We start from the raw sequence: 27,777 nt of genomic DNA on the forward strand, positions 1-27,777 counted from the left end.
CAGGGAACTTTATTAGGGTTTGGGAAAGATCTTCTAAGTGAAGCATTTACAAACTCCACCATATTGCTTGGTACTCTGAAGAATTGACTACAGAGAAAACAGAGATGGGGAGATGGACTAGTGTTTTATTTCCAACTCTAACCAGTGATCTTGAGTATGCATGTGTTTCCAACCGTAAAGCACGTCAGTGAAATAATTTTTTGTAACAAAATATTATGTCACAGCTACAAATTAAGTCAAACCTGGGCGTACTGATTATAGCAGGAAATCTCATTTTAAGATTTTTATTTCATTTTCATTGACGTTAAGACATTACCTTAATGTGGGAAACAGGAAAATATCCTTTTCTTAAAACTGATTTCTTGATAAAGGTTATTTATAAAGGTTCTGTTCTACATCAATGCACAAGAGCAACATACTGCTGAATTACCATTTGAGTGACTTTTGAATAAGGTTGTGAGAAAATATTAACAGAAATATCCAACCTTTCATACATAGGCTGCTTGAAATGTTGAGTTGAGACCTTGAGTTGCAGTCTTAGTAAGAAAAATACATTCACTATTGACATGAGGGTCCCTGGGTAACTCAGGGATTCAGCTGAACTCTGTGTGTATTGTGGCCAATCCTTACTGCCAAGATAGAGACTATGACTTGCATAATGTCTCAATAGAGGATGGTTCATGCTTCCACTGAAGTCAGTGATAAGAGTTGTATTGGATAAAAGCCAACCCATTTGAATCAATGGGAGCTTTGCCAGTAACTTCAGCAGGGTAGAATTGCACCCATTAGCTTCAATTAGGTCCTGTACTAGACAGTGATGCTAAAACTTTTTCAGCTGCAAGTAACTGTTAACTGTATATCATTCAAAATATTCATTTGTTTAAGAAGGCAGTCTTGAATAAAAATTATATTTTGTAGGTTTCATAAAGGAAGTGAACTGGAGACAACATTCAGCAAGCTGCAGCTGCCATTCAAACAAAAACATCAGACGCCTGTAATACAATTAAAATGTAAACACATCTGATTTCTAAATCTCAGCCAGCATCTGTAACTTTTTCGGTCGGCCTTGATGGATACAGACTAATTAATGCATAATGGCTGACTTGGCAAATTGTCCGTTACAAAGGACAGGTACAACTTGCCTGTAGAAAGATTAATTGCAATCCTCTCGTGCCCTTGACAGAAAACAGCTACATATTGAATTGTTTCTGGAACATATCTTTTAGAGCATATGTAAAGTCAAGGAGTGCTTACATGTTTTAAGGATCACTGTGTATGAGAAAATGGAAGTTTAGCTTAATTATACATAAGATGCACATTTTTAGAGTAGAGCAAGCTGAAAATATTTCTTATTTGAAAATGTTTTCTTAAAGCCATCAATGGAGTGTGGACATAATATTCCACATTCAAGTGAAATACATTTTACCTCCATTCCAATTTTAGTCAGATTTGCCAGTCTTCATTTTGCATGATACTCTAACCATAAACAAATAAGAATATATCTTTAAAAAAATACAAACAGAGGAAACCATGTATACCCAGAATATAAAGTTGCTAACTTGCAATGTATGTGTATCACTTGTGTATCAACCTTCCAGATGAGCACTGCGGGGCCAGTCAGCAAGTCAGATCCCACATGTGGGGTCAGTCTGCAGGCCTTATCCAGTGTGGGGTCAGTGCACTGGAACTGGCCAGGCACACCAGCCCAGCCCCACATGCTGGATTTGGCTGTGTATATCAGTCTGGCCCCACATGTTAACCTTACCATGTACTGGCATGATCTGGGATGTCATCCAGCCTATGGGGCTCTCCAGACTTCTTGAAATTTGGCAGTAGAGGAAGCAGCAATTGACATTGCTGCTGCTCACCTGCTGCTAAATTTCCAGACCTACAGAACACCCTCTGCATAGATGAAATGGCCTCATGGGCCAGACTCAATTCATTTTGAGCACCACTGTTATACATGGTCAGGCTATATTGCATAGACAATAGATTTCACATATTGTAACTTGCCCACAACAACAAATGTATTGCCTTTACACATGAACATAGAAACTGATGAGACAACATCGAATGCACAGCTAGGATATAATTTTATGTGTATTTATGTATATATATGTGTGTGTGTGTGTGTATTAGGGCTTTATATGTATATATATATATGTGTGTGTGTACAACATCAAATGCACAGCTAGGATATAATTTTATTTGATATATATATAAATAACATTGTAATAAATATATATAATTCAATAAAATTATAATAAATTATATAAATATATATCATCAAATACAATTATAACTATATATTATATAAATATATCTATATCATATAATTAAATTATAATATATCTAATAATATTAAATTATACCTTAGCTGTGCATTTGATGTTGTGTACGTATATATACACATAAACACATATATAAAGTCCTAATTCTAAAATCAACCAGGCACTTACTTCCTGCAAAGCAAGGTATCAGAATCTGGACTGAACCCCCCTTGTTCACAAGGCAGTTGTCTTTGGACACAAATGCTGAATCCCCGAGTGTGGTTAGGCTCCATCACACCTCCCAGGGACAGACTCTATCCTTAGTCACTTTTAGAAAAAGGACCCTATGGGCCAGCTGTCCTGAGTGCCCAGGAACAGTGGTGGCTCCATGAGACACCCCAGTTACTCAGACACACACACTGCAGAGTTTTACTCCTTTGGGAACTCCATATTTCTTAGTTTAAAACCTTGAGATATGGTACTAGAGGCAAGTAACACTTGCAATTTACAAAGATTTTACTGTTAAATCCAGTGATACATCAATCTTAGAGGAGGGAGGGGAGGTGATCACACACCACACAACAGTAGGGGATTCTCTTCCTCAGACTTCCCCCAGAACTCAGTGATTCATTAGGTTTTGGTCAGTGCTTTCAGGTTTTTTTAAAGTTTCCTCCTCCCCAGCCTGTTTGTTCTGGTTAAAGAGCAAGTTACTAAGAGCAGAAGCAACCCAGGTCCTTTTATAACTTCCAGTCTCATCTGCCATGTGACATATCTGGTCATTTCCAATTACCCTATCAGGTAATTGGTTACTTGGGTCTCACCTGCCTGAAGTGCATACAAAAAAAAGGTTTCTTTTAGCTCTGCCCATATTTTTAGTATACATTGCCAATGAAAGTCATTAATTGCTAGTAACTCTAAATTGCTTATACTGTTCACTGTGCAGTAACCCGTTTTTGAATTTTAGTCCAAGATGGAAGCAAAAAGATGGTTCAGTGCAGTCTTACAATCAAAATGATGCTGAGTTTGTAGTTTGACATATACACCTCCAGACATGCTAAATTGCCACACAAGACTGAAACATCGTCTTTCCAGTGAGATGTATTGAAAATAAATTGTATGTCCTTGTCCCTCTGAAGAATGTTTGGCATCTACCTGAGCAATGACACATCTCTTGTCATAAACAATCTGAAAATTCATTCAGTGGAAGTGCTTTCTGTTTCTACTGATATGGGCACATGAGTGAAATAAAATTGATCTCGAAAGATTAAGGAACTGAACAATTACACAGAACTCATTCTTTATTGTCTGCCCTCAGCGGTGGTGGGAACCACAACATAATCATATGCATTCCCAAATGAAATGTGACAGGCATTTTTAGAGACTGAAGACTGACATTTACTGATAACAACATTTGCACACCAAATGTTGCTAATATACAGGACTAGCAGAGCCACCCTGATTTCATAGAAATTAGGTAATACTGTATAATTAACTAGACCATATTTCTCGGTCACACAGAACCATAAGAAATAAGCAATTAACCTTAAACTTTGTATGCACATTCGATCATCCTAATCTAGGACCCTAATTTCATAGATTTCATAGACATTAGGGCTGGAAGGGACCTCGGAAGATCATCAAGTCCAGCCCCCTGCCCAAAGGGCAGGAAGTCAGCTGGGGTCACAGGATCCCAGCAAGATAAAATTCTGGATCTGTAAACATGTCCCCCTGCATGCACATCAAAGCAACTCACTAGTAGTATGGGACTTGTAAAACAAGCATTTTTATGCGTACAACTAAAGTCAAAATTGATGGTAAATTTATCATTACCGGGGCAAATGTACCTGAGAGGCTCGGCCCCTCATGGCTGTCTATCAGAGGGAACTGCACTCTTTCCACGTGTGGGTTGGCTAGCTAGTGGGGGAGAAAGTGATGCTTTATTCCTTGAAGATTCTGCTGGCTCTATGTCTAAGTGCTTGGCTTCTGGTGCTGCTGCAGCTGCACTTCAGTGGTGTAAAAAGAGAAACAATTAAGAAAACTGGCTGTCAAAGGCCCAAGAGAATTGGAGGAGAAAGGACTACTGGGCCTGCCATGGTTTGGAACAGGAGGGTTTACTGGGCCCCAAGGATGGCCTGATAGTGAGGGAACAGATTTCTAAACTCACATAATAGATACAGTTATAGGGGAGCAGTATGGGGCCTATAGTAGTGGCATCTGAAATTGGGATATGTCAGGTAAAATTCTTAAGTAGGACTGGTGATTATGGTTTAGTCACTAAGTTCTTCAGAAATCAGAATACACAGAGGACAAGCAGATATCGAGAAGGGGAATTAAATAAAAACAACAATGTAGGCCAGCCTAGACCAGAGTCAACTATCCTGTTGCCCTACCCAACATCCTACAAATCTCACACTTTTTATATTGCATCACAAATATCTTTCACACAAGGTACCTCATCAGTGACTCTCAATTCACCCTGTAGGCTCTGTAGCCTTCTGTTGCAATGCTGCCACCATTTTCTCTATCCCTTTGCAAGGATGTGGCAGAAACATTCATCCACTACCCTTTCAAGAGTTCTGGCCTCTTTGGTAGCCGAAACATGCTTAGCAATTCCTGGCTCCGTTCTTAAATAGCCAGAAGGGATGGAGCCAGAACAGGCCCACAACATTAAAGGCCTGATCCTGCTCAAGCACCTTTGTAATGATGCTCATGATCATGGTTCACTGACATCTGGTATGATATAAGCTAACTGGATTGGTTAAGGAGACAGGTGACTGTCTTGGGCCCCAGTGAGAAAATCCTGATTCGACTGGGGAGTTTGGACAGGGTTCAGATCCAGATCTCTATTCAATGATCAGATTTTGTCTTTGTCCTTGATAGCAGAAAAACAGAGGTTTATGGGGTTCTGTGGGGCAGCCTTACATCTGCCATAGAATGGGGCTTTGGAACAGTCTTGATCTCTGGTAAACTATTACTTCAATGGGCAGTTTGGTCACTTAACATCTATGTATCCATGGTATACTAGGTCCACACAATGCAAGAACTGCAACCACAGGAATGATAAATATCTTGGTGCATACATTACAGGACAGGGTGCTGATAGAGGGAAACAGAGAGATGGAGATGCCAATTTGCCTTTCAAAGTTCATGGGAGGAAAAAGTAGCAAGAAGAAGGAAGAGGTGATAAAAGTTGTAGTTAAGGAACTAGTGGGAGAACATTGTTATAGGTACCTAAATGTTATGATTAAAAAGACATTATTAAATAACAAGTTGAATAAAAGGAAAGCAATATTAATGACGTACATAGAGGGAATGATTTAGAGCAGAGCTTTCCAAACTGTGTGCCGCGACACATTAGTGTGTCGCCGGCAGCGTGTAGGTGTGTTGCACGAAATGCAGAAAATTTTGCGGAAGGGCACCGCGGAGCTCCCTTACTCGCGTCTGCTTCCCTTGGCCCCTCCCCCGGAACTTCCTAAAGCAGCTAATGTTAAAGCAGCTAAGCCTTAGCAGCTAAGGCTTAGCTGCTTTAACATTAGCTGCTTTAGGATCGTGTGGTGTCTTGACGTAGGACGCACGTGATTGGCGGTGTCGGAGCGGTACGGCGAGGAGCGTGGAGAATTCGGAATTCTTGTTGGAGACTCCTTTAATGGAGCAATTAACGGAGCAATTAGTTGTGAGTTACACCACCCCCAACTCTCGGCTGTACTGAGCGGAGGAGTCCCCCGGAGGTCCTGGACTGGGACTGCACCGAGCGGGCCGTCCGCCATCTTGGCCAATCGGAACGGAGCTCAGTGGAGGCCAGAAGCCTTGGAATCAGCGTGCTCCCAATCACCCCAGCAAGCGCAGCTGCAGGCTGTCACCCAGTCAGCCCACCTGCTGCTGGCTGAAGGTAGGCCACCCTCCCAAACCCAATGTGGCAAACAGCAAGCCACTCACCACGTGGCACTTATAATTTGATTTCTGCCATTTATTTTTATTTTTACTCTGCTGTAATTGTGGATTGACCACCCACTGGCAGTGTACCACCGGAGAGTGCTGGAACTGGACTCTGGACATAGGCATTGCAAATATTTGCAGCAATATAGCCTTGTAGTGAGACATATATATTTACACCATTTTTGTTGGACTTTTGCTTCTCTACTTCATGTGTTTTTGCAGCTGAGCTCCTACCTGGACCTATGTGTCCTAATATGTATTGTAAATACTTTAGTTAATTTTGTTTATTTTTCACATTTTCTCCTGGTCCTGATTCCTATCTTTATCTCACTTTATCACTGTGGGAGTGGAGCGCAGGTGCTGTTATTTTCATAAGAAAAAACAGAGAAAGATAAGTGCTAAAAACAGTCCTGTTATTTTCATATTTAGTTAATGCTAAAACCTAAAAATAAATTTGCATAGATTTATTCATTAAATTGCAGTTGAATTACCCATAAAATGGATAAGTTTCTAATTAAGAAAAGAAAAGCTGGTGAAGATGACGTTTGCGATGAACAAAATCTAGCCGCTATAGAGGAAACTACGCAAGAATCAACTGTTGAACGGTCTGTATTAGTACCTAAGAAGTGTAAAGGAAAAATTTCCAAGCCTCGTTTATACAATAAAGATTATATGAAACTGGGGTTCACATTTCTGGTAATGAAAACAATCCTTGTCCTCAGTGTTTATTTTGTGGGGATATACTTGCAAATGAAAGTATGGTACCAAATAAATTAAAGCGTCATTTTACCTCAAAACACAGTCATTTGTCAGAAAAACCAGTAGAATACTTTATTGAGCTTTCAAAATCTATAAAGAAGCAGTCTGCATCATTCACAAAGAGAATAAAGACATCAGAGAAAGCTCAAAAGGCAAGTTACTTGGTTGCTCAAATAACTGCCAAAAACAAGGACCCACACACTATTGCCAAAACCACCATAAAGGAATCTTGCTGTGCTATTGTTTGAACAATGTTTGGGCCCGAATTTGAGATGGAAGTTAATAAAATCCCTTTGGCAGATAACACGATTGGAAGACGTATTCAAGACATGTCTGATGACATTAAGCAGCAAATGAAGGATATTTTTCAAGACGATAATATGATCTTTACATTGCAATTAGACGAAGCAACAGATGTCAGTGGGTTAGCACAATTATTGGTTTTTATACGTTTCATTCATACTGACAGAACTATTGAGCAATTCTTGTATTGTCTAGAACTTCCAATGAGAACTAGAGGTGAAGATATATTTAAAAATTTAGATTGTTTCATGAAGGAAAATAATTTGCAATGGTTAAATTGTGTAGGAATATGCACAGATGGCGCACCCTCAATGGTTGGTTCAACAAAAGGTTTTATAGCTTTAGCAAAGAAAGAGAATGAAAATATTATAATTACTCATTGCTTTTTACATCGCAAAGCACTAGTCGCGCAAACCATTGGAAATGAATTAAGAAAAGTTTTGGACAAAGTGGTTCAAATGGTCAATTACATTAAAAGTAGACCTCTTCAATCAAGATTATTTGCTCATATTTGTGAAGAAATGGGGGCATGGTTTAAAAAGCTTCTACTACACACAGAAGTTCGCTGGCTCTCAAGAGGTCGAGTGCTTTGTCGTGTATACGAATTGAGGGAAATGATGCTTAAACTTTTTGTGGAAAATCAGCAAAATGAATTCTGCAATCTAATTCAAAACAAACTTTGGTGCACAAAATTGGCATATCTTGCTGACATACTTGAACATTTGAATAAAATAAACACCAGTATGCAAGGAAAAGGAGAAAATATCTTAACAGCGGTAGATAAAATTTGTGCTATGAGAGACAAAATAGCAATTTGGAAAAGGAAAGTGAAAGAAGGAAATTTTGAAATGTTTTCCAAAACTGCTGAGTGTGAGCTAAAATGTGATCAGCTTGCTAATTGTTGACCATTTAACATTGCTCGGAGAGAAAATTCAGCATTACTTCCCAAATGTTGAAATCCAAAACTATGATTGGATCAGAAATCCATTTCTTTCAACTGCAATGAGGAACTTTTCACTTATTGAAGAAGAAGAATTAGCTGACATAAAAAAATGATCGAAATCTGTTAATGATGTATGAAGAGGGTGACTTAGACAGCTTTTGGATTCGCAATTCAAAAATGCACCCAAACATAGCTAAAAAAGCGTTAAAAATTCTTCTGCAGTTTTCTACTACATACATTTGTGAAGTATCCTTTGCAACAATGGCAAACTTAAAGACACTGAAACGTGGAAGCTTAAAAATGCTTGATGACGAAATGCGAGTGTCTTTATCTAATATTCCACCAAATATTCAGAAACTGTGTTCATCCCATCAACCTCATACATCCCATTAAAATGGTAAGTAGTTATTGGTGTTATTCAACTTTTTTTAATTCTTGCACATACTTACATACTGTTACTCATAAAAGACAACATTGTATGTTATTATCTTACAAATCATATATTTTTAAAAATATAAATGAAAGGTTTTCATGAGATATGTTGTGTCCCCATACATTTCGTTATTACAATTTATGTATGCGTCCATATCTCTTATAACGGGTTAGTTTAACCTCCGGCTTGCTAGTAAAACTGAATTACTGTGTCGTGAAATGATGCATGTCTAAAAAGTGTGTCACCAACATGAAAAGTTTGGAAAGCTCTGATTTGGATGATAAAAGGATATAGTAAAACCATAACACAGAATGGGCATGTCTTCATCTGGATTGGTTCTTACTGTTCTAATGTGTGTATGTGTATACTTTTTAGTTAAGACTTAAGGGCCATTATATATTTAGGGGTGTTCCTATAAGAATGTTGGCTTGTTTGATTTTACTAGATATGCATTTAGGAAGCTTAGCGTTGTTATGATTAACAACTTTGGAAACCTGTGGGCTAGGTTGGTTCTGTAGTGTGATACACAAGTGTCTCCTATGTCCCTTGTGATACAAAGTTTTACTAAAAGAAATCAGCAGATGTGCAGGAGGTCAATTATATGATTAAACACAGGAAGGGTTTGGCCATAACTTCCTTACAGGACCAGTTTCATTTTAACCAAGAGTTTATACGTTGCAATCAGTACCTTGAATTGAATCCAAGATCAGGCAGGGAACATGACAAGGCTTCAGTAGACTGATGTAATATTCTCCTTCCATCTCACAACACCAGCCAAACAGCTGCATTCTACATAAATTGTGAATTCTGTATGGTTTTCAGTTACAGATGCATGCAGAAAACATTTTATGGGTATGTTGATATTTCTGAATCAGCAGAGTCCATACGTATATTTTACAAATTTGCAGCTATCAGCTTACATCAGATTTTAAACTTCTCAGTACACAAAAAAGTTGTGTTTTTGCCGCTTTTACTTTCAGCTTTAGTCTTGAGCAAATGCAAATAGGTTGCATTGTTTTAAATGGTCTAATGTAAGTAAAGAGACCATCTGCCACACACCGTTGAAAAATGCTTCCTTTCTTTCATAACATTAATTTGTAGCTGCAGCTTGTTTTGCATAAATATTTAATGAACAGAAAAGGAAAAGTATGCTGTAAAGTCCCTGAAGTGCTAGTCAAATAAGTAAAAAACGTGAACTGGTATTTTTTTAGTCTTGGATTAGCAAGTCCATACATGAAACCCAATTAAATTCTAAAAGGACAAAAATTCTACGAAAGCAAGTATGAGGAGAATGAAACACTTCCATTTTTAAGCAAGCAAAACAGAACCACAACCTGACTAATGAGAATAACTTGAAAGGAAACTCTGCTTTTGATAGTCCCTTGCTACTGTGAGCAGGAATATATTACCAGAGGACCACTTCTTAACCCACTAAGCACCTGGTTGTACAAACAGCTGTGTGGTTATGGATCCCTGTACTTTCACAAAGATTAGTTTTGGTCAGTGAGGTGAGGCAAGAGCCTGTGGGTCTACTCTCATAGATTCTACCCCAAATCAGGGCATAAGTGGATAACCTGTGGTTTGTAGCAAGTGCCATATTTTTTTCAAGCACATATTCTATCCCGAGTGCTTTCATTTCCAAAATGTGAATAACCTTTGTCAGTTTAACTTAAAAAATCCTTTACTAGAGTGTATTAATTCATTGACAGTTGTATTTGATGTTACCACATACAAAAGGACACTAAGATAATTTGCATATGTTTATTATTGTGGATAGAAATTCCATTTTCAGGTGCTGTTGTGATATTGGAAAGCCAGTTAGACATTGAAAAAAAAGACTTGAATTAACATGTTGTCTGCCCAGCTTATGATTTTATAAACAATTATGCAAGATATTCTAACTCTAGCTGCAATATTCAGTTTAGGTCTTAATAAAATCTATATGCAATATAATTAGTGTGTTGCCAAATTATGAACAAATGTATGGATATATCTCACACCAGAAATTAAACATAACTTGTTGTCATATCTTAGTCTTAGGTTAAGTGCTTAGGTTGAGTTCTACATTTATCTTCCCCCGGTCTCTTTTCTAGCACTCCGAAAAAGTTGTCTAGGGAATCTGAACATTGCTTTCCTTTTTCCCATCCATTCAAGTTGTGCAACACAAAACATTTCTTCGTTAAAAAGACAATGTAAAAACAACTTTATAATAAATGGAAAATGACACCTTCAGTGCTAAAATCTTTCCAGCTTACCATCATATCATAAATAGTCCCTGCCTGCTCACAAACTTGGCCATTAACTCTTGAGCCAGCTCTTTAAACTTTCTGAGAGATTAGTAAGATATTGATTGCCTAGAAAGGAGCCATCCCTCAACCCAAGGCTAGCACTTGTGATCTACTAACTTGTGCCTTCTCTTAGGTTTTGGATGTTTCACTCGGAAAATGTACATGGTAAAATGCACTATGATATGAGCAAGAGAAGGCTGTTTAGCGTTTGTCCAATTTTTCATATTTTAAGAGCTAAGAAATACTAGTTTTATCATTTGGAATTATTTTTCTTTGCCTGTTGAAATAGATTAAAATAGATTAAGTTACCTAAGTAAAATAAGATATATTATTATCTGGTGTAAATAATCAGTTAAAGACATTACAACCATGCAGATTTAGGAGGTTAGCATTATAGCATGTGTGGATATTAAGAAGTTAAGACTTCAGCCACTAGAAAGACCCCTGAAGGTTTTCAGCACTAGCTGTGGGATGTGCTGTGTAATAGCCAATTCATCCATAAACCAAAAGATTCTCTAAGAAACTTATCCATGAGTAGCAAAGGCAGTTAGAAAAGCTAGTCTCCCCTTCTCCAAATGAAATCGTTCTACGTAGACTATGACTCGCAGCCATTGGCCGCATCCAGATGTGCCAGGGCATGCACCTGCAGTGGCACAAATACTAGCAGCACAAATATGGTGTGGGACACACTTTCCTGCTGTGGGCAAACTGCCCTTGTCCAGCTCCTCCTGACCCCTGGCATGCTGGAGTAGCTGGAGTAGAAATGGACTATAGAGTCACTCTGGATGGCAGCCAGAGTGTCTCACTGGAGGACCAAACCTCCATTTGTGCCAGTGCATGCTATTGTAGCATGTGCTGTGCCGCTTTTTTTCCTAGCACTTTTTTTTTGCTACCTGGAAATCCCAGTAGCAAATTTTGTCCTCACACTGCAAATTTGCAGCATGGGCCATGTTTTAACATTCCACACATGTAGTTTGTGGCTCCACAAATCACACACCCCTGCTTGTCATTGTGTCCACTAATATAGACATTTTGTTGAGGCAACTGTATAGGTCATTCCTTGACCTGAATAACCTGTTCTTCATGTCACCGGCACAAGAATACAACCTACATTTTAATTGCTGAGCATAAATTGAAAGTAGTATTGAATACATTTTTCCCATGGCTATTGTGCATTTCTACAGCAATTTGGTATTAGAATGTAAGGGAATTTAAGTACCAACCCCAACCAAGTGTACTGCCATTTAAGTGAATTTATGTGAAAATTGTACAGAACTGAAGTTATTTTAGACCCAGCAAATGGAAAATGACTATAATGCCCAGATTAATTCACAGCATATTTTCATCCACCAGAATTTTCATAAATTTTAAATTAAAAATCTTTAAATATTTTAGACATTAGTTTTAATTCTTATAAATCTAAGCATAGATATGTTTGCAAAATCAAAGGAAGAGTTAGGCACCTGTATAATACCTCCCCTGTCTTCTTTTAATATTGACAAAATGAAAAGGCACAAATGACTTTTGTGCAGATTAAATATTTAGATCAGCTTCAAGATACTTAAAAAAAAGGAAAACCCAGTAGTTCTAGATCATAGTTCTAGACCTTACACTTTCTTGGGTTGAAATCAGATTAGTTCTTGGAAGTTTCCAAATCCATTTTACTGCTCCTATTTTGTGCAGCCCAGCCTCAATGAAAAAAAATACGGACTCATGTTTCAAGCTCTTCTCCAGCACGCCACAACACATAGTTCAGTTGACACAGATAATCCTTGGGAAGCCCATAACTGTATGAAGATATTTGCCTGTTGAATAGACACAGATGAAGCACACAACATTCATACAGAAATGCAGTAACAACAAGCTTTTGAATATAAAACTACCTTTAGAGAAGATTGTGCTTGAAACTACTTGTATAGCTATAGTATTGTTTTCTGTTATGTTTAAGAGGCACTGCATAAATATGAAGTTAGTCACCTAATGCACTTAATATTTCTCAGCTGAGGACTATTGCAGTTTTACTCTAGGTCTAGGTGCTGATTATACTTTGGTTTGCTTTACAGTAGTAACATTGCACTGGCAACAACAGCTGATACTAAAAGGAAGGCTGGAATTACTTCAAACTGGAGGACCAGAACAAAGGGTTCATGCCTTTACTTCTTTTCATGTTTCTTGGTTAATTCCCCTCTTTCTAGCTGGAGGCTCACACTGCTGTTTATTTTCTTCTCCTTTTGCTGATTCTCCTGGGAGACTTGTTGTACAGCTTGTAGGATAGCAGCTTGCACTATCTGCTTGCTGGCATTCTGCAACCTCACTTCTTGTTCATTTCCAGGTTTCTCACCTATCAAGGAAAAAATGTAAATGTAAAAAAAATGCTCCTACAAACGAATTAAATGTGCAAGGAAAAACTTCTTAACAATCTGTTAATAGAAAGGTACCCCCTGCTTGCTCTGCCTTCTGCCCTAAAACTGATAGTGTCCCTTCCCATGTGTTTCCACTTGACTTGTTAAACTCTTGGCTGGCTCTGCAGCTATTCTTTATGAAGGGAACCTGCTAGTTGGTTTGGGGGAAAAATTGCAAATAGATAGGACTTCTTTAAGTTACAGCAATTAGTGTGGTTTCAGTCCAAGAGTAGCTTGTTTGGCACATGACAGATTCTCCATTGTGTTTCTTGAGCTTAGGGGGACACTTAGGAAAAATCCCTTAGAAAATCTGACGGTTACAGAAAGAAGAACTTCAGAGTGGATTAAATGAATAAAAATTGCATAAAAGCCTCCATCCCATGTGCAAACAGAAACTTTTGCATGCACACACCAGAGCTGTTTTATCCACCCCTGAACTTCAAAATTTTTGCATCTTGTGATCAAATCCCTCTCATTCTTTTTTGTTGCTAATGTCAGATTGCTACACACCAGCTTTAACAATGCTCATATGCCCCAGGAAGGAAGCATGTTCAAGGTTATCATACTACTGTAAATCTTTGAACCAATAATTCTCACTTGCTTTGTTCCCATATCCTTGCAAAAAAATGATGAGGTGTTATTGTAAAGCTAACCCACTAAATGCTTGATTCTGCTTACATTTAACGGATCTGAGTCAGTAGTTCCACTTAGGTCAATGAAGTTACACAGGTGTAAAATGGAGTTTAGTGAAAGTAGAATCAGATACTTGGCAGGAAACTGAAGCCACGTCTCTCATGAACTAAAGGAGAGCAATGGCAGCATGGTCAATAAGGTATATTGGAGGAAAATCTTAGACTGTGGAGAAAGTGTATTAGGTATCACTTGCCCTGAACTGTTTGCAGGGGGATAGGTTCAAGACACATACGAAAATGTTCCTTTCTAGATTATTTTTCTACAGCAACTATCCTTTTATTACTCAAATCACCACTTTTGCTTATTCACCTGAAAGAAATCACAGCACTGACAATATCTTAGGAAAATTTACCCAAGGAAGATTTTTTTAATCCCTCTCCCTCTCAGGACCTATGGTTGTTTTTAATTCTTCGATGGTGTCTTACAGTACACTACTTCTGTTTCTACCTAAAGACCCATGACTTTTCATTTTCATCTATGAAATTTTGACTACTATTTTGCAATGGATATTTTATATAGCAGCTGTACAAGTAGGTGCACAGCCTTTATCTTTAGGGTTCAACTTCATCTCCTCACACAGGTATGCAATCAAATGTGATGCATGTTGATACATGATCACATAACTTATGGGAGAACATCAGAGATTATAAGGACATGTTGCATAAATAAAGGCTATGCATTTTAAAGAAGAAAGGAAGTCAGGGGTTAAAAGTTTAAGGTTCTGGTTTACAAGGAGAGCAATTTCAGCAAACATAAATACAACATATGCTCTTTATAAGATGTTTTTGTTTGCCTTTTCATAAACAGTGTTTAACATAATCTTCTTAAGAAATGTCTGAGTATTAATTTAGAATTCTTGATTAAAGATACAAGGATTAATTTCTCAGATCTAAGTACAATTTTAATTTCTGTAAATATTTCTAAGGCTGAATTAACTTTCAAGCAAATTAGTATTTTTAAAATGCATATTGATAGTACTTAGGTATATTTTCCATCCAGAACATTTGTCATAGTTTTTATGAATACATATATTTGGATTAGAAGACTCAGCCTTTAATAGAAACATCTTTATTAACCTCTGTTCTAGTGTGTTAGATGATGTATTATGCTACTTATTTGCACAAGGTGGCACAACAGTTTTGATCTTCACATGATTTAGTCTGAATAGAGATGTGCATATGAACAAAATATTCTGCAGTGTAAAAAAAACAATTTAAATCATTTAATGACAAACACTAAAATGAGATTCAGAGATCAACAACTGAAAGCTCAAATTAAATTTGAAACCAGGATGGAAGTGTGGGTAAAAGAAACTATGATTAAATGAAAACTAACTTAACCTTTTCATGTATAATATTAATAGACGCAGAGAAGAGAATATGTAATTGAAGTATGGTTTAAAGTGGCACAATTGTTTTATATCTTTATGGAAACAGTTACAAGGTATTGACCGTACTGAACTTGTTAACAACCTCTTGACAAATGGGCTCCTACGTGAATATGAAGTTTGTTGCAGGATCAGGTCCTTAGTTTGCAACACTCTTGGTTTGCACTGATGGAAAAGGACTTAACAGGGATGTTATTTTCATTAACTCACTTTAAATTGCCCAGCCTGGGCCTGATGGTATGTGGCCATGCAGTGCACAGACTCGAAGGAGGAGTTTCAAGTTGTCGAGCACCAGTTCATTGTATCTTAAAGTTCAGTAAATAATTCATAATGTAGGAAAGCAAGAATGGGTATGACAGGCCAAAATAATTGTCAACCTTGAAGCTGAAATCCCTACTTAGTTGGGGGGGTATGCTGCAGGGGAGTTTGTCATGGCTTAAGAAACTGCAGCTAGATGCAAGCAACATTATGACAATTATTGAAGTAAAGGAAAGCTTTACTTGACCAGGACATAAAGAACAGTTACTTCAGACATCTCTTCTGCACATCTCTCTAATGTTACACCTTTGAGAGACATTGTACCCTTGGTTTTACTTCCCAGATTAGTGGCAGCCCTGCTTCAGTACATCATAGATAGGCAAAAGGATTTAATTTAGTCTTGATGAATTGTGTTTGGGGTATCACAGATAACCTAAATCATTTATAAATAGGCAAACTGAGTTATCATAACTGAATGCCACAAAACTATTTACCTTAGTTACTTAAAAGAGGCCATTAAAGGAGTTGCATTTAGTCAGGAAACTTAAAGCAGAAGTTAATCCCATCATTTCTCTGTTTGCCAAAGTTCAGCCTTTGGTTTTTCTTCATACTGCATATTCCAAATAATTTGGTGTTTATTAGGAAGAGATGTTAACTTTTTAACTTCAATAGTTTCCCCATAATATCAGAAAAATTAAACTAGTTCCATGGCGGCAGTGCTTTAGAATTTGGTCTCACCCATGAGTATCAGGAATGTTGTTGTAGTTTCATGCTGAAACAGCATGAAACTACAGTTGCCTTGTAGGGTTGTGTTGTAGCCTCTTTGCTCTTCTTTTTAGCAGTCAACTGCTTGCTTGAGTGGGTGAACCAAATACACTGTAAGGGGTGCTGTGAAGTGGCGGCTTTTTCTTTCTTTTTTTTGCTAAGAGGAGTGAAAGAGAACTGTCGTTTGTAAAAGCTTCTGGTTTCAGTAATGCTTCCTTGTATTCCTTTTTGCTTGTAACCCCAATTATAAAGAAATGGAAGGTATTTTACCTGTTTTAACATATTTTATAATTTTATCTCTGAAAAAGAAAGGCTACGTCTATACCAAACTCGTGATTTGTACAAAGAATTGTGTCCTGTGAGGAAACAGTCCTATTGATTAGAAATCATTTGATCAAAAGTCATACTCTCAATCTGCCTGCATAGTTCATTCACAACTTGAAGTGTATTCAAATAGTGTATAGTGAAATTGTATATAAAAAGCACAAATGCTAATATCTGATGCTTATATTCCAAAGTATAGCATAAAAAACAAGAGTATAAAGAATTAAAACAAAATGGAAGTGTTAAAAGTTTTGTTGAGTCTGTACACCTACATCGGGGGTTTTATGATCCAGGGTATTATCATTGCTGACACACATTCATAGTTGTTAGGGCCGGAGTGACCTCAGTAGGTCATCAAGTCCAACCCCTTACCCTGGGCAGGAAAGAGCACTCGGGTCAGATGACATGAGATGCATCAGATTCTTTCCTCAGGTAAGAAAGCAGAAAAACAGAAACCTCTTGAAATTTCTTTAATTAGCCAGAGCATCTCATTTAATAAAATAGCCAATACAAATAAGTTATATTCTTCAAACATCAAGAGTATAGAAATTAAGATATTTTTAAAACTGTAAGAGCCAGGTGAGTTTGTATTGATCTATCGTAATAACACAGTATAATTACAGAATAATTACAGTAATTATTAATGATTTTTGCATCAGTTCTGATGTCCCCCGTCCCCCTAATTCCTGAGAATGAAGAGCTGTGCTTTGGTTTCTAGGTTTGCAACAGCAGCTGGAAGAGTGATATTTTCGTCTACCCACCAGACTAATATTTGGAAAACCTTACTAAAGGCTCTTCCCTAGGGTATTTTGTAACGTGTATCATGATTCTGTAGACATAACTCCCAGCAAAAGATAAAAAAGCTTCTGCATTAATTGCAAATTTAATTTGTTTCAATACTGAAAACCCAACCAAAATTAGTAGATTTTGAGAAGAGATTTAAAGGTTTCCTGGAGTCATAAATCAGGGCATGGATTAGTCATGTTGACTGCTGACAGACATAGAAACCCCCCTCCCAAACAGCATTTTACTTCCAGCTTGGCATGCCCCTTCACCAGGGGTGGGCAATTATTTCGGGCAGAGGGCCACTTACTGAGTTTTGGCAAGCCTTCAAGGGCCGTATGACAAGCAGCCAGAGGCAGATAAATATTAATTTTCTAAATTTTTTACAGGTCCCATGGGCCAGATGGAATGGCCTGGGGGGCCACATCCAGCTCGCAGGCCACATTTTGCCCACCCCTGCCCGACACTGAGTACAGCGCATGCCCAGAAGAGGAACCACATCAGTTTGACCTGGCTCCCCAGCATCTGTGTATAGATGGCACACTTCAGCAGGGCCTTTTGGTGCTTTTATCTAATAGCTGATTCAGTGAGGCTTTTATCAATCAGCTATTAAAGAAAAGTGCCAAAAAGCCTCGGTGAAGTATGCAATCTATACAAACCCTTGGGAGGCAGGCCAAAGTGATGTGGTTCCTCTTCTGGCAAAGCGCTATTTTTTTTTCCCCCATGTTTATCAGTGCTCGTTGATTTTATATTATGACTGACTGTGGTAGTCACCAGTGTCCTAAACATACCAACGCGCACATGCATGCTTAACTTGACACATGAATAATCAATTCCATTAGGTTGCTTGCAGGAACAAGGGCAGATTTTAGCTAAATCTCTCTGTAGAAGCCAATAACAAGAGATCTAGTTGTAGGCTTTAGAGATAAAGTATAAATTATGTAGATACAGTAACAAATTTATTTTTCTTTTTATTAAAGGTCTGTCTAATATTGACTCTCTATTTTCTAGAGGGTCACAAAGCTATGACTTACTGTGGAATATCTTGGGACAAGGCTAGTTAATCTGATGCCCAGAGGAAGGGGAAAAAGATATTTAAGATATCAAAAATACTTACAAGTAGTTTCATAATGTGGGGCAATTATTTGTCCAAAAGAGTCCACAAGATCATCTACTCTGGCTGCTGTTAGACATAACAGCCACAAAGCACCCTAAAAATAAATCCTTCAAGCTAAGGAGAAGGGTACCACCAATGCCTTGGCTACTAAAACGGCAACAGATTGTGTTAGGTTAAAGTACGCTCTGATGATTCTAGATAGAGGAGGAAGTAAGAAAACCACTGTGATCCTTACCAGTTTGACATAGGAAAAAAATTCTTTCTGGTTTCAAACCTGGCAGTCAGACCAGCCAGTCAGACACCCAAGAGATTTTCGGCACACCACCGCCTTAAGTCATGTTGAGCTATGGCTAATATTCAGTGCTTCAAGGGAAGGTTGGAGGGTGGGGGAATCCACCACCACACAAACAGAAGCTACATAATAAATTTATGGAGGTAAAAAAATTATTGCTAGCCCCTAGCGGCAACCAGTAAAAAGCCTGAAACATGGGATTCTTCTGTGTTTACAATTAAGATTTATTGATGCATTTGTTCCTAATACTGTAATTTGGGGAAGTTTTAGCATTCCTTTTTATTAAAATATGTAGGGATATCATAACCTTAGCAAAGCCTTTGCCCTGACTTCCAGTTCTGCAACACACAGTGCAGCCAGCATGGGGAGGGGTGGTGGGGGGAGGTAATCTATGTCTATGAAAGGGCTGCTGCGCGTTACTTCCAGGAATGGGATTATGTCTCTGTGCTCCACTTCCAGAACAGAGATGGAAGTATAAGCCATCCAAAAATGTCTGATGTAATACTTTGTCATTCATATCTTTAAAAAAAGGATCTGAATGTTGAACCTTGAATGTTCAAGTTCTAAATAAGCCAAATACACCGTTTACTAAAAATAAAACTGAGAACTCTGTCATTAATTATTCATATCAAATGTGTTCTTACCAGAGAGTAACTAGCATAGAGAAAAATCTTATGGAAGAGAAGGATTATACTTATAATGGGTTAGGAAGTTGGAGTAAATGCCAAAAGAGGCTTGCTGGAGGCGTGACACCCTGACAAGTGGTGAATAAATACAATAATCAGCACGGATGATTTCATGTGTTCAACAGTTTTTCTGAATTAGGCATAGTCTTTTGAAATATGCATCTCACAAGAAAAAAAAAGTGTAGAGTAGATGATCGTAGGGTACTTCTTGTCTAACAGAGCTAGAAGAGAACTACTAGGCCTAATTCATCCCAGATTTCAGGGTTTCTCGTAGGTGGAGATAAAGGGTATCTTCCAATAACATTTCTACAGATACTTGTGAGGTCAGATAAAACAAAAATATAGCTTACCTACTTTGACTTTAGATAAAAACATCCTGCAGAAACCTCAAGTAGTCTACTACTAGTCAAACTTCATTTCTGCCAGTACTGATACACATCTTGTTCCAATTATAGGCTTATAACACACAATACATTCTTGAATTGTACAAATTACTAGAAGGAATGTTACGTTGCCTCAAATGAGACTATATATAGTTATGTGAAATATGACTATAGGCAGACTCCTAATTTGTAGTTTGACCCAATATTTTGACTAACTTATCTATATTCTTAACAGAATGGATAGCATCCCAAGTCAACAAGAAGAAAGGTATATTTTAAAAGTCCAGATGTCACTATTTCTCAGTAAGTTAATTTAATTCCCATTAATGGTGCAAAACCTGACTATTAAAAACTGAGGTATTATTTATCCCTAGAACAACTACAGTAGACATTAGCAGAGCCATTTCCTCTAGAACAAAAACCCTCATTACTGACCTGAAGGCAAAAAATTTAGAGGTCAAGCTAAGTCACTCTCTTTGCTTTTTCACTGCGTACTTTTGTGTTCAGTAGATGCAGAGCCAGTGCCAAGAAGTATGCTAAAGGTAGTGTAATTCAGATACAATAAGAAGACCTAAACACGTCTCGTTCTACAGAGTCCACTGAACTTTGAGCACCTGGCTAGGAGTTCCGGTAATAGATCACCTGAGGATTCAGCCTACTATTCCAGTAGAGAAAGGTTCCTTCTCCCAGTATTTTGATAAAATAGTTTTTTTTTCTCAAACTTGAAATATATTAACATATTTAGCACAGTACCTTGCAGTATTTGACTAAAACCATAAACAAGTTAAAACTAGGGCAGCTATTTTTGACTTGCTCTTTAGTTTTGTTGATTTCATTGCATACTTCAGTAGCTATACTATTAACCACTTACCAAGTAATCCTGTGTTGATGCAGTTCCACAGCTAGGGTAAAGCTCATAGACCACATCTACCCCAGAAAATATTTTATGAGCATGAGAAATGGATACATCCAACAAAGGGCTTAGGTTCCTGAAGTAGTTCTTAGGAGGGGCTGATGTAAGAAATATCTTCAAAACAATAGTTACAGATAAGAAATTTTCTCTGCCCTAACTAATGTCTTAAAGTCTTGAGTTATTCATTTAGGAATCAGGGCAGTCATTGCAATAATATATTTAAAAAGTAAAAGATCATGAACTGGTCACATCCTATTACATACCAGGCCTCAACCTCAGCTTTTCAATTAGATGAGACCAGGATTATTCAGACCAGTAAGCACATCTGCTTCAGCATGCAGCTGCTATGTCTTCAATTGCAGTTTAATTAGATTCCTAAAATTTGCTTCGTACAGGATGCACTTGTGATCTGCAGTGTCATTATGCAAGTTGGCTACACTATTAGCTTTAAACATTGTAAAAACAGCTGTGCTGATGAAAATCTAGTTGAAAATCTACCAGGGTTATTGCTTCAGGAACAAGGTGGAGAAGTGAACACTGTGAATTAAAAATCCACATTATAGAGGTTATAGGAATGTGCTTATACAATGAGCCTCTTATAAAAATACTGCCAGATCTAGCTAACCCCTACCTTACTTCTCTCTTTCTCAAGATTGCATGGTCAATGTTGCATTCTATACTTGCCTACAATAGGAAGCAAACACTAGTACCTAAAGGCCTTAATATAATGGAAAAAGGAATAATAACCAATGCCTGGAGCACAGTGTTATACAACATAAGAAATTAAACACAAATGTAATTATGAGAGTGGTTAACCTTTGGAAAAAGCTACTAAGTAGTGTATTCTTTTTGATGTCTTAAAATCAAAACTAGATGCCTTTTTGCAAAACAGGCTCTAGCCAAAACACAAATCCTACTTCTGTCAAAGAAGTATTAGGTCTATTGCAAGGGTAACTGCATAAAATGCGATGGCTATATTATACAGGAGGTCAGCCTAGGTGATCTGATGGTCTCATCTGACCTTAGATTCTATGAACCCATCAGAGCAGAATTCTTGGAAGTTACTAGAATTATCTCATAAAGTCGGTTCTGGTATGCAAAGATTTTTATCAATAAAAATATATAAACTATATATAATTCATAGCGTTAGAACTTTATTTTCAAATTCACTTCTGAAACTGAAGTAATTCTCTTGCAGGAATATACATGTTATATAACATACACACATACTGATGGTTTAAAACCAAATGGTTGGAGTGATTCAAGTGAAAAATACTGTCAGAAAATGTCCTTAAAGAATGAAAGGCACTTTTTCCCCCCTTGGTGCTTAAATAAATTAAACATGACTGATTGTTTTTCTTCAACCTTTCCACATGAAAAAAGTTACCATTGGATTAAGAATCAACATGGAAGGCTAAACCTTCAAAGGCAATTTTTTTGTGAAAGTGACTGAAATAGGAGTTTTAAAAGAAAGTGTAATTCTCAATAGTACTGTAGGGTACTTCTTGTTACGTGCTTGTTAGGAACATTTGAAGGATGTGATTAAATGTTTCTTTGTGAAGGTGAAATAACTAGCCACAGTTTTATAAAGTAACAGGTAGTGGAGTAGGAATGTCACTTTCCAAAACTCATTCCTCAGTGTGGAATGAATTACGTTTATGTCTTCTCACTGCATATAAATTATCACTATCTTTTCATAATTTGTGCCTTGTGCTTCAAAACAAGCACCTACTTTAACAATTTTGTAATTATTATCCTGCAAACAGAACTTTACATTGTGGAATTGCCATAATGATGGACTTCGTTGATCAGCTGTGTGTTTGCATGGATTTTTTTAAGTCTAGAGTTCATTATTTTTTTCAAAAACTCCTAAGAAAAACTGCTATTTGCATAGTGATGATGTAACATTCCCTTTTGACCTGGCCTGAGACTAAAAGCTTTTTCCTCCTCTCCAACAATCCCAATTTACCTAAGACAAAGAAATAGCCAGAATATGAAAATACATTCCTCTTAAAAAGGAAAATCTTCCAATAAGATAGGAGTGCCATAAAACATCTGCACCACATGTATGATGTCAAGTGGCTACAATGTGAACTTTCCGTGTAAACTGGCTTTACAGTTCCCATACACCAATGCATGGCATCTAAATGGTCAGCAGATCAAGGAATGTAGTAAATTGTAATGAAATGAAATTGTAATTCAACTTAGATTCAATTTAGATTCAAATCAAAACAAACGTGAAAGTGTTATATTAAAACATGCCCTTTTGTTATTGGACTCGCTCCTTCACTTTCTGACACTTTATATCATCATTTATATCTGTCTTAAGCAGAAGGCAGGGCAATGTGGCAACCTATAGACTAACTTGTTCAGAGGCGTGAGCTTTCATAGGCTACAGCCTGCTTTTTCAGATACTATGAACACACTGAGAGCAGGGGTACTAAAGAGGAACTGGATATAGAAAATACAGCTCTTTCCAGTAACAGACTACCTAACTCCTATTCTCACCAAGCCATCCAGCTTTGCAATGGACCCAGATGCTAGCTGCGTCTCATCAACACAGACTACAGTCACTGTGCCAAACAACATGGATTATAATATATAGGGTCATTCACTTGCTCCTCTACCAATGTCAAATATGTCATAACTGTTTTATATCATTCCTATATAGTGCTGTCTACCTTGGACAGTTGGGATAATCCCTACATGAAAGAATGAATGGATACCGATTTGACATCAGTTCTAGAAAAACACAAAGGCCTATTACAGAACTCTTGAACCTCCCTGGACGTTCCATCACTGATGCCAGAGTAGCTGTTCTTAACCAACAAAACTTTAAAAACGATCTTGAATGTGAAACTGCTGAACAAAAAAACCATCCACAGACTGGATGGTGTTAAGTATCATCTCAGCAAAGATTATGGATTCTTATTGTGTTACCTGGACCCACTTTTATAACCCCTATTTCCCTCAATGAGTTACCTGCTTTGTTTATCCCTGATGATCCCTTCAATCAGCTTCGCCTAACTCAGAAATGGCCCCTTCTTTCCTCTCTATGTCCCTAACCTTTGCATTTGAATGACATTATGTCTTTCTATTTCATACCTCCACTCTTTACAAGTCCATTCATAGCATCTGACAAAGTAGGTTGTAGCCAAGGAAAGCTCATGCCTTTCTAAATGTGTTAGTCTATCCAGTGCCACACTGCCCTGCCCTCTGTCTAACTTCACATTAACACAGCTAACTACATTTCTTTACTCATCTGTCTTAAGTAAATAAAAAATGGTGTAAAAAAAGACCATATCAGAAAGCTAGCATTTAAACCACTTTTCAGAGGTGTAAAGAAAGGATCAGGCCCATTTTCTTTTAAACACTTAATGTCGCTTCTCGTTAGGTCCAATGATAAATTCAATGTGTTTTGGTTGGACTGCGGCATGCGGGGTGCAATAGCTAGAGAGATGGTAAATACATGTATAGGCAATAGCAATTCTCCAGAAAATAACTGTTTAGTGAATAGTCAATTGAGTCTACATTTTAAAGGTTCTACTTAAACCTGAAATAATTCCTTCCAATGAATAGTTTATGGAGGAAAAAAAGACCCACAACCACAACACACTGGTAAGTCAAGTCAGTGCTGTGCAATAGTTTAGTCATCATCTCATTTTATTCATATGCAAAAATTTAGAGCCTTCAGCTAAACAAGATGTACTGTGTTTAAACCTATTATATATATTTTCCTGAGACCAGTGGCAACTGAATTATTACCATTTATGTTAAGCCTAAGGGAATCACCACATAACCACTTAGAGTGGTTTTTGTTTCACTGTGAAAGACAAATAAATGAAATAGAATACCAGCTAATACTTCACAATGAGATAAGAGCTGAAAGCTTGAATTGAAGAATGAAGCTCCTAGCAAAAACGTAGAATTCATATTTTGTGGCATAGCTAGTATTAAAAAGCTATAGATTTACAAAATAATTTCCGGCTCTTTTGTATCCACAATAGAAATAATACCAAGTCTGATTTCTGAGAAGAAAAACTGCATAAAAATGCAGTCCACTCAAGCTTGCTCTCTCTCCATTTAGGACACTGTCAAGTTTCCATGATTGATTTATAACCTCCTATAAATCCCTATTCACTATGCTATCTACAATATGACACCAGTGGCTATGAAAGAATATTAGCAAGGAAATTAATGACTCTCCTTTATGTAATAGTAGTTTGAAAAAGAGTGATTGCATAAAACAAGTTTTTTTTCATTATGGATTAGGACAGTGAAAAAAATGTTTTGTGTAGCAGAGTAATTATTAATGGAAGATTTGCTGTCAGTTTATTGCTATGCTTTAGAAAAAGAAAGCGGGTGTTTTCCTAATTTTAGTAATAATCTCTTTCAGCAGTGCTCCAGTCTTATGACACTTTTTAAAAAAAATACTGGCTATGCTTAATGGTGAGAGACAGCTGAACTGTCAGATAAAAGGAATTAAGAAGAGGGCCAGTGATATTGAAAGGTGTGCTACAATAAACAGAGTCTGGTTCAGGAAGATAAACAACTTGATTCCTTGGTTTTCTTCATGATCCAAGACCATCTGTGCAGGAAAGAATCTAATTAGCAAGTAACTGGGCAGCCTGAGATACAAGACATGTTGGGATGGCTGAAAATGGGTATTTATTTCTCAGAATGCTCAGCCTTTCAACTTAATGTTAACCAGTTCCACCATCAAAAATATTATTTTATGAGTGAATTACATCCCTTAGCATCTTGAACTCCAATCTTTTCACTAACCAGGCCACCGAGTTTCTGAAGGCGGCAAAATAAACTACAGACTAGGAACTAAAAACTTGAACAACTGAACAATCTCAAGGTACCTCTTTTACATCCCTTTCGCTGACCTGGCGTTTTTGCTATGTATCTTTAAGCATGAGGTGAGAAATGGAAAGTTCCCTCTCACAAAGGTTTATATTGAAGAAGAATGATATATGATATGATATGATATGTGGTGTGATACAATAAAAAATGATATCCTGAAGCTACCAAGTGGCCCATCCTTGTTCCTCCCCACACAAAATGGGCTGAGTTTAAGGCCACTCTAGAGCAGGGCATTGAACCAGGGTATCCACGACTCTGTGCATCTTAAGCTTACAGGGCCAGTCCTGCCAATCGGGGCTTAGTTTTGTGTTAGTGAGGCTTGATTGGAGAGAATCTCCTATCTAGCCGTCCCCTTGAAATGCTCCCAGACTCAAGCATGTCCTAAGCGTCTGGCTGGCTGTACACACTGCCAGGCAAAAACTTGGGCAACCGAAGTCGCTTTGAACACTGGGAGCCAGGCGCCCAAAGCACTTAGGCGCCTTTATGATGCATCTCCCTCTCTTCCCACACCCTGGGCACAGAAGGTGCAGTCCCAGAGGTGACCTGGGTCATCTTCGGAGTTGAAACATCCCTAGGACCAATCCGCTGCCCTTCCTTGGGGGGGGAAAAGACAGGGCGAGCTGCCCTCTGGGGCATGGCGCACAGCCGCAACCACAGCCGCAGCCTCCTCTGGAGTTGCGGCTGAGCCCTCTGGCAGGGAGCTGCAGCCCAGAGCCCCCGGGGGAAGGGGAGGACGGGAGCCAGGCGGGGCGAGCGGAGGGGAGCGCCTTACCTGGGACGAACACCATGGTGCTCCCGGCCGCGGGAGGGGGCGCCGAGGCGGCCGCGGGGAGGAGCAGGGCGGCCGCGGGGCGGGCGGGGGAGCTGCAGGGACTCGCGGTGCGGCAGCACCTTGGACAGGTCCCAGCGTCGCCGGCCGCCCTCCACAATGCACCGCTCCGGGAGCGCGAGGCGGGGGCGCGGAGCTGAGCTCGGCTCGTCCCTTCCGCCCCGCGCCCGCCGCCGCTCAGGGAAACAGCTCGGCCGCCGCCGCAGGCAGGGGGAAGGGAAGAGCAGGTCTTCCCAGCGGGGCCACGAGCTAATTGCTCCTGAAGAACTCGCGTGCAGCGCCCCGCGAAGTGCTGCCTGCCCCCCGCGGAGCCCCTGCTAATTGGGTCAGGCTGTAGCAGGGGCCCCCGGCTGCACGTGTGGCCTTGACATGTGGAAAGCTCAGGTTCAAATGAAAGCTGCCTGGGAACTAGCCCTACAGGTGATGCCCATTTCCAAGCAGTAACTTTTGAGCTGGTTGCCTCTTTTTTTGTGCAGTTGGACAGCCCCTATTGTCCAAATGACTTTGCACGTGGGGTGGCTCCAAATTTATTTACTGCGATTCACAGGGAAATGGTATGATTGCTACTTTGCACTGCCGCCAGCCTACATTTATTGTGCGATTCACCAATGAACGGGGCAATCTACTTTGCATGTGTGGCCAGGGTAAATTTATTGCAGGATTCACTAATGAATGGTGTGATCATTACTTTGCAGCTTGGCCAGTCTAAATTTACTATGGGATTCACTATGAATGGTGTGATCAGTACTTTGCACGTGTGACTGCACTAAATTTATTGTACGGTTCGCCAATGAATGGTGTGATTGTTACTTCGCACCTGTGACCAGTTTAAATTTATTGCATGATTTACCAGTGAATGGTGTGATCATTACTTTGCACATGTGACCGATCTAAATTTTTTGTGTAATTCACCAGCAAATTGCATAATATATGTAACTGATAGCAGGGGCCGTGGCCTGCCTAGTTTTGAGCAGTGCAGGCCATTTTAATTTAAGAGAAATAGGAAAAGCAGGAAAGAGGGAAAAAGATCCCCTCTCCCTGTCCTACCCTCACCAGCCCCTTGTTACCTCCCAGAAAATTGCTATTTGGTTTTTATGATCAGTCACACCGAGCAATGGAACAGGAGCCCAACTTTCTGCAGAAC

At 38.6% G+C, this 27,777-nt stretch overlaps 1 protein-coding gene across 2 annotated transcripts; it reads right to left on the minus strand.

The window, feature by feature from the left end:
* Positions 1–7,011: 7,011 nt before the first annotated feature.
* AKAIN1 (A-kinase anchor inhibitor 1) lies at positions 7,012–27,649 on the minus strand. Of its 2 annotated transcripts, none has more exons than XM_019490587.2 (2): positions 26,577–27,649; positions 7,012–13,273 (listed from the first exon to the last, which is right to left on the minus strand). In XM_019490587.2, the coding sequence occupies exons 1-2, from the start codon at positions 26,590–26,592 to the stop codon at positions 13,086–13,088; spliced, it is 204 nt and encodes a 67-aa protein (XP_019346132.1). In that variant the 5' UTR covers positions 26,593–27,649; the 3' UTR covers positions 7,012–13,085. The 2 variants fall into 2 exon arrangements, 1 of the variants encoding a protein (XP_019346132.1); XR_009460766.1 differs by lacking the exon at positions 26,577–27,649 and adding an exon at positions 14,013–18,115 and having other exon boundaries at positions 13,202–13,273.
* Positions 27,650–27,777: the final 128 nt, after the last annotated feature.

Source organism: Alligator mississippiensis, chromosome 3, assembly GCF_030867095.1.
Source record: "Alligator mississippiensis isolate rAllMis1 chromosome 3, rAllMis1, whole genome shotgun sequence".
NCBI classification, from domain to species: Eukaryota; Metazoa; Chordata; order Crocodylia; family Alligatoridae; genus Alligator; species Alligator mississippiensis.